Genomic DNA, 8,150 nt, shown 5'->3' on the forward strand with positions numbered 1-8,150 from the left:
CCTCAGTTTCCTTCCTCCATGGGAGGCATTGACCTTGCTTCAGCGCCATTTTTGCTCGAGAAGCGTCTACGGATGTGGCGAGGAGCGCATGTTGGCGCCGTTGCTATGCTCGAGCAGTGTAGGTGGCGCCACGGTCGATGAGGGAGCGTGAAAGTAAAGAGAAACGAGGAGCAAATGCGGAGGAGGAGAGTGTCGCTATACTTTACGACGTTTAAGGGGTTTTAAGGTGAAAGGCACAGTAGCGCCACCTGTTCGTTTCTGGGAAAGCTGCTTCACCTTAGTACACTACAGTTGCAACAGTGACAGCGATGAATGTATTCGAGGCATATGCATGTGGATGTGGTCACATGCACAGGCATGAGCCTGTGCATGTGGTCGGGTCAAGCTCTGCCTGGCGAGCGATTCGCCAGATGGCAGAGCAAGCGGATACGGAGTGCAGAGCGAGCACGGTCAGCTGCAGCCGCTCACTCTGCCTTTCACGTTGACGGGGATCTGCATGCACTGTTGCCGAATAGGCTGCAACACGCTTCAGCTACCCATCGGACGACGACTGCAACATCCGCGCAGAGTATGAGCTGGAGTTCGCCTACGAGTCAGACGGAGAAATGTAGTGTCAACATGATGCGCCGCTCGGAAAAGTAGTCATTGCTCGGCAAAGTGGTGTCATCGGGAAAGGACACTCAACGCAATGTGCGTAAACGCTATTCGTATGAAAACTCCGCAAATAAAACTTGGCTGAGAGATCGCAATGTGGCCAGTTTGTCGTCTTGCGCTGTTGTGACTGCATAAGCAGCAACATTCTACTTGGATACGTAACGCAACAGCACTAAACTCAGTGACATAACTCGATCAGCCACACCTTAGGCATCTCTCACATTAACACCTCGTAAGAATTGCTTAGGTGACCCCACAGTTCTTTTGCGGAAAAGCGAATCTGTGAATATACATTTATTCATTGTGTAAATCAGTGTCATCAGGTACACTATAGCATGGGGAGTCCCTCCATAACCCTCCATAGTTTTTTCGGTGTGCATCAACAGAAAAAATCATCATGTGGGCCGATCTCGGCAATATTACAGAAAGGGTCCAAGCTCAATGGCACATACCCATGTGGGCTAGGGAACCTGTAACGTGCCCCTCGGGATCTTCGGGATGGGCCCACATTCGGGGAGTACTTAACGCCTGCTTCACCTCAGCCCCAGCTCGGCCCGGCATTACACTACCTTCGGAATCGGCCTTCGTACGAGAAATGCTTAACGCCAGCTTCACCTCCGCTCGGGGTCGGCCCGGCATTGCACTATCAATCCACTTTATCGAAACACTGTTTCTATAGTAGTGCTCTTGGTTACACACAGTGCACTTTTTCGATAACAGGCTGTCAGATAGAATTAAAAAAACAGTCAGAGTAGTTTCCCTTTTTCCAAGTGCCTTTATTATTGCGGAGAAGCCAGCTTTCCTAAATGCTTTTTAGCTCGCTGCTTAGGGACGGCCCCAAGATGCATCGCACGTGTTGTATACAGACTGCCATGCACAGAATCCGCAGTGTTTGACCCCTTAAGCTTGATCCACATGCGGGACAGATCGCCGACTTACCTAGTTGCCAGGGACAACCATGCCATGGTTGAGCTACAGTTGAATCTCGTCGCCAGCAGCTGGTCTGTGGCATTTTTTTGTGTGTGGTGCAATCCAGTGGCACAGAGCTTATTCGCTGACCGAGTCTGCAATCCGTGCCATAATGTAAATCCTGCTTTACCAAAACAGATGGTGCTGACGTACAGTGATTCAGTCACGGTACTTGTAATAAACCTTCAGAGATCTTACTGCGTTTCATCTAGCAGTAGTCAGCCACAGCCTGCAGGCTTTTCGGTTTCACCGATAGTCTGCAGCACAACACATTGCTTGACTAGAAGGTTTATGAGTGAAACAGTATCTGCGAAATGAAATGCCATGACAGAAAAGAATGAAATAGCAATGTTTGTGCTTGTGCATTTGTTGCCACTGCAACATTTAATTTAGCTGCAAAAGGTCATTACCTGCCAGCACAGCTGGTTTCAACCGCACAGGCTGGTTTGAAGTTGAGAAGCGACATGCTAAGCAGCCCAAGTGAAGTGCGATTCTCTTAAAACAAATCCAAAATTACCCCTAAAGAGTGAAATATTTTTGTAAGAATTTTAAAAAGCAAATTATATGAATTAGACGCAGACTTCATGCATAGCATTTCCACACCCATCTTGGCACATGGCTAAATTTTCAAGTCTGTCCAATGCCTGTGCCACACTGGTAGAAGAAATAATTAAATGCTTACTGCCTTTATTAAAGTTCAATGTCATTCATGTGGTGCCACATCGACATACTTAATCTCATTAAAACTTAACGCCATTTGAGGTGCAATGCATTCGCATGATTACGTCAACTGTTCATTATGTGCTCTAATTCCCATTTCATTGCCCTATAGCTAATTATAACGCTGGCAGGCAGTGCGACACTCGCATTAAGCAGTTAACTTTTGGGTTGCTCTTCCTGCTTCTAAGGACGACCTCATGCCTAAATGTTTGTACAAGTTCAGGCCACCTGATAATTTCAAGAACTTGTGTGGGCGAGACCGTATGTCACACTACCTTTTTGAAATAAACTTGTGCAGGCCAATAAGATCGAAAATGTCACAAGGGACTGGATAACAAGTTACTGGGCAAAAATACCAAACAGAAATGTGCTTGTAATATAGCAAGTGAACTGTTCACTCTGTGTCCACACTCCAGTTTTTCTAATGAAATGAGGAAGTTTGCAATGAAGGCACAAAATTTGAGTAAACAGGCTATGCAAGGTTGCTGCAGCCTCCTGCACTCTACAACATTGCCTGCAAAACCGACCTCTTGTGAGCAATTTAACCAGGTAGGCTAATACTACATCCAAATTCATTTAGAAACTATCAAGTCACTCTTAGCACAAAAGTTTAAATTGGTGAACTACACAAAATCAAAATGCAGATTCCGTGTACAGTGGTCATGCCAGTCGTAGCGAACAAATGTTGCCGCTGCAGAACTATTGAACAACCGCAGCAGCAAAGAAACAGTGCTCAAGCATTTTTTTTTTCCTTACATCTATTCACTCTAGCATTGGGCAATAAGCTTGGACATCGATGAATGGGTTGTTGGCTTAAGCTTCACTGTTCCTTTTGTGGTGCACCTTCTTCACCATTGCACTCTCCACCTCAGGATCCAGCAGTGGAAAGTCTAGTGGTTTTTGAGTGGCCAATGATGACTCGGAACACTGCAGGAGGAACTCTCTAGTGTACGTCTTGAAGCCTGTGAGAGTGCTGCAAGGTGGACCAGCAGCCACTGACAAAGTTGACGATGGGAGCGCTTGCTGGTCATCGGCACTTCTTTCGAACTCTCGGGAACTTGCCAGTCCTTTGAGCTGCCTCTTCCCAGCTGTTGAGCCATTAACACTCAATGTCTTGAAGGAAGCTGAAAGCGTGTGCTCGTCAGGATTGCTTGAAAACAGTGCTGCACTTCCAAGCCTCTCAAACTGCTTAGTCTGGCTGAGACCATCTGTGTAGCCTAATGGCTTCACGCTACCTGAAGGCCCCTTCTTATTTTCAGTGTTGCTCGGTAACTCTATTGGGCTTCCAAGCCTCTCAAACTGCTCAGCCTGGCTAGAACGATCTGTGTAGCCTAATGGCTTCACGTTACCTGAAAGCACCTTCTGGTTTTCAGGATTGCTTGGAAACTGTACTGATGCTCCAAGCCTTTCAAATTCCTTAGCCTGGCTGGGGCCATCTGTGTAGCCCAATGGCTTTATGTCACCTGATGGAACCTTCTGATTTCCAGTGTTGCTTGAAAACTCTACTGATGCTCCAAGTGTCTCAAAATACTTGGTCTGGCTCTGACCACTAGTACTACCTGATATGGTAAAGGTAGTTGAAAGTGGCTGCTGATTATTGTCACTGTCAACCTTGCTTGAAAGGAGTGCTTGTCTTCCAAGACCCTTGAACTGCTTAGGCTGGTCAAGTACATCGGTAGTGCCCAATGACATGGGTGGAAAGATTTGCTTATCAAAACTGCTAAAAAACTGTGTTGAGCTTCCTGAACTAAGAAATTGCTTGCTTTGGTCATTTCTATCATTGCCCAATACATTAAAATCAACAGAAGCTTCCAACTTCTGGTTTTCAGTGTTGCTTGATAACTGCATCGAGCCTACAAGTCTCTCGAACTGTCCTGTTAGGCTGTGTGACCCGCTACTACCCAATGCAGTGGAGCCAGCTGAGAGTAGTTGGCCGTCATCCTTGCTTGAAAACTGTGATGGATTCCAAAAGCGCTTGAACCGGTCGGGCTCGCCAGGTTCACTGGTATTGCCCAACGCCTTGGAGCCAGTCGAAAGCACATGACTGTTGTCAACACTTCTTGAAAACTGCATTGAGCTTCCGTGCCCATCGAATTGTTTGGTTTGGCCAGGTTTGTCATTGCTGCCCCAATCCTTGAAGCCAGTCGGACGCATGCGCTGATTACAAGTACTGTTGGATTCTGCAAGGCTTTCAAGTCCCTTGAATCGCTTATTCTCAGAAGGTCCACTGGTATTTCCAAATCTCTCAAAACTGCCTTGTCCAGACTGTGCCTTTGTTGCATTGGCAGACTGCAAGGTGTCCCTCGGTGGCCAAGCTGCAGCTTCTTTCACAAGTCTGAGTTCATCCTTTTTGTAAGCTTCACCATGTGAGCTGTCCACCTGGCCCTTCTGAAAACTACTGTGTCCAAGAGAATGCTGCAGAGCATGCACTGCATCTGTGTGCAGCCCTGGCACCGTAGGCTTGTTGGATGGCTCACCTGATCCAGAGGGCAAGCAAGACAAATTTGGGTTTGCAAGGTAAGACGAGTCTGCTGTTGCATCGGAAAAGAAGCTTCGTAGTACTAATGTGGACATATTCACAATAGTGGAGTTTGTTCCACTGATCTGGACAACATCCTTGCCAACAGTGACAGTCTTTACACATGCCTCAGCGTCACCATCAGGCACACCAGGAGTCTTCAGATACATATCTAGGTAGTCAGTGGTTGTCCCATTGGCCCACTTTCCATTCTGCGTTGGAAGCCCACTGTACCGAGCAATGTTTTCAGAAATTACTTTTTTAGCTATTCCCACAACACCTTCACTCTGTTGGCCTTGTGTACTTGCATTAGCATTTTGAACAACCCCTTCATTATCGGAGTTTTCTAACCTCCTGTGCATTTGTGTGTCTTGCAGATTAGGGCTCTCTTTCCAGATGTTATGGTTTTGAAAACTAACCTCACCTTTCAGAGGGCCTTGATATGAGACACTCTGTGGGTTGGAAGAATTTTCGGGATTCTTGATCTCTTGAGAGGCCCAAGGCAAGATCGGCGGCGTCGCACCTGGCTTGGTTTCCGCCTTGACAGTTTCCATTTGTGAACGCTGCTCCGGTTGGTGCCTCTGCTGCAACGCGCGGGACAGTTTCATTGCAGTAGCGTCGTCGATCGCGGTGGTCTCAACCCCGAGCTCATCAAATTTGCGGGCGTAATATCCCGTATCGCTCTTGTCGCTCTGCCAGCCCATGGCACGCAGTTCAACCACTTCGAGGAGCCTCAAGCGGCCGACGGAGTCGAGTCCGTCGTCACGGGCGGCGTTGCGCAGGGTGACGAAGTGTCGGTCCAACTGATCTTTGAAACTGGATTCCATGGCAGCACCCTTGGCTTTCAGAAGGCTGCATATCTGAGACACGGTAGCGCCGCGGTTTCCATTGTCAATGGAAGCACAGAGTGATTCCATCTGACTAAGCAACAAGAGTTGGTCGGTTGAGGCGCACATTACACCGTCAGTCAGCGAGGTCGTGTCCTCGGCAGGACTAAGCAGAGGCGTCAAAGACTTGTCCGGATCGGACCCTGGAGTATCTGTTGAACGCAGAGGACGTGGCCTCTCGAGCTTACGCACACATTTTGTGCTTTTAACAGACATCGCTCCTGAACAAATACCTTTGGAACGATAAAGATGTGCGATCCGGAGGCCTTTCCAAGCGTTCCAATCGCACGCAAGACGTGTCAACGTCGTAGCTATGGTCGTAGCCGAAGCGTGCCAAAGGTCAAGGACAAAGGCGCAAGATGATGATGATAAGGCGTAGATTATGTACCGGTACAACAAAGCGGCGCATAGGAAATGGTCTTGTGGGTCAGAAACGCGCAGTGCGTTGCAAGAGCAAGTAGACCGCCCACCGAAAAGGGCGTATTTCTTCGCGCTCAAATCGTAATTTTCGATATACTCATGCGTTGTCTTCCTTCCACGTCATTTCCTATCAATAAAACCACGTGGTCATTAGATGATCACGAGCAAGGTCGTGCTGCAAGAGGCGTTGCTGCAACATGGATGTGCTGCAATTGCGCCTCATTTGTGGAAGACGTGTTTGAGAGCTACTGCGCACAAGCACTTGACGGTACGTCACAGCTCACGGTTAAAAACGCACACGAAAGTGAGGGGAAGAGGCCAGGAAATATAAAAAGGAATAAGCTTCCCTTTAATAAACATGTAGGACAGAAATCGTCTGTGGAGGAAAAATCATAGAATAAAGAACACAATGCAGAACAATGTTATGATGATGATGATAATATGATGAGTGTAAACCCCCCCCCCCCCACACACACACACCTCTGTTGAAATTGACCTTAAATCTATATTACATATTTTTAGCACTATCTTAATGTCATTGCTAGTTTTCATTGGGCCACATACTTCTTTAGAAAGTTCTCCCCATTTTCACATGGCACTAGATTGCCGCTTGAGTATGCCTGCAAGCCTGTGTTGCAGGTCACGTCGGTTCCTTTACACCATAGTGACCGTGAAGTTATCTAGGGACGTAATTGAAGTTTCTTCGATTCACAGACAGGGAAGTACTTGGAGAAGTTTTGGGTGTGGGTGGGGGCTGGTTGTTTTGTTATACATCACACTAGTATTGATATTGCTCATAGTTAGTTGACCCCAAATTGTGAGCCTGTACTGGTCAATGCTATGATTTATACGTTAGTTTTTTTTGTGGCTTTCTTGGCTTCCGCATTATTTTTTTTCGCTTATGCACGAAATTGCTAGGGTAAGACATGTATACATATTATCTACATGCTTCTAAATAAACCTTGGCTTGAATTACAGTGCTTGTTTTCATTCCATGGTAGAGTGTACAAGCGCGACTTGGACGAGGACGAAGAAAGAAACAGATACACAGACACAGCGCTTCACTTTCAACTATATATTTTATTTTCGCACACATCGATAAATATATACCGTGCGAGCGGAAACAAACGTGACAGCAAAAAAGAACATTGAGTGGTACATTTCGTTGAACCGAAATGAGTGGTACATTTCGTTGAACCATTTCGGTTCAACGAAATGTACCACTCAATGTTCTTTTTTGCTGTCACGTTTGTTTCCGCTCGCACGGTATATATTTATCGATGCGTGCGAAAATAAAATATATAGTTGAAAGTGAAGCGCTGTGTCTGTGTATCTGTTTCTTTCTTCGTCCTCGTCCAAGTCGCGCTTGTACACTCTACCATGGATTCTAACCAACTAGCCCGCCAGCGTGTTTTAACCAAGTTGTTTTCATTGCTTCTTGTCAAAGTCCACGTCCTTCTATGCACTGTTAATCCATCACCATACAATTTATCAATCTAGCCAACTTGCCACACATGTCATTTTACCGTCCTCAGTATTGCATCGCTTATTAGTTGGTTAAATTTATTCTATTTTACTTCCAAGTGTGGAAGCTTGGGTGAGCTGTTAATAGTTCACTTCTATGGTGTTCACAGCACGCACAGACTTGAAGGCTGGTTATTTTACTAAAGTAGAAATCTGTAGCAGACACAAGGTATTTCAAGGCTTATATTCAAGGCTTACATTCAAGGGCTCTCTTGAAACTCTGGTGTCACAGTTATGTTTTATTGCATCATGATTTAACGAAAGCTCATTGCCATAGCCCACATGACTACCTAGTCAGCATCATAATTTTAGCACCTATATGTTCTACGCCACTTACAGCAACATATTTTACAGCCCTTTTACAGCCATGTCACATCTACCATGAGGAATTCATTGTGCACGTCATCCACAATACATCGTCAACATTACCACTGGTCATTTTGGCCAAACCTGGCCCT

General features: G+C 46.3%; 1 protein-coding gene across 1 annotated transcript; it reads right to left on the minus strand.

The window, feature by feature from the left end:
* Positions 1-3,068: 3,068 nt before the first annotated feature.
* Positions 3,069-6,356, minus strand: LOC135911190 (serine-rich adhesin for platelets-like). The gene has a single exon (XM_065443377.1). The coding sequence runs from the start codon at positions 5,962-5,964 to the stop codon at positions 3,157-3,159; it is 2,808 nt and encodes a 935-aa protein (XP_065299449.1). The 5' UTR covers positions 5,965-6,356; the 3' UTR covers positions 3,069-3,156.
* Between the last annotated feature and the right edge of the window lie 1,794 nt (positions 6,357-8,150).

The sequence above is a fragment of the Dermacentor albipictus genome, chromosome 5, assembly GCF_038994185.2.
Source record: "Dermacentor albipictus isolate Rhodes 1998 colony chromosome 5, USDA_Dalb.pri_finalv2, whole genome shotgun sequence".
Lineage (NCBI taxonomy): Eukaryota > Metazoa > Arthropoda > Arachnida > Ixodida > Ixodidae > Dermacentor > Dermacentor albipictus.

Coding starts and splice junctions, on each gene's coding strand:
- LOC135911190 (XM_065443377.1), bottom strand. CDS start 5,964: ATGTCTGTTAAAAGCACAAAATGTGTGCGTAAGCTCGAGAGGCCACGT.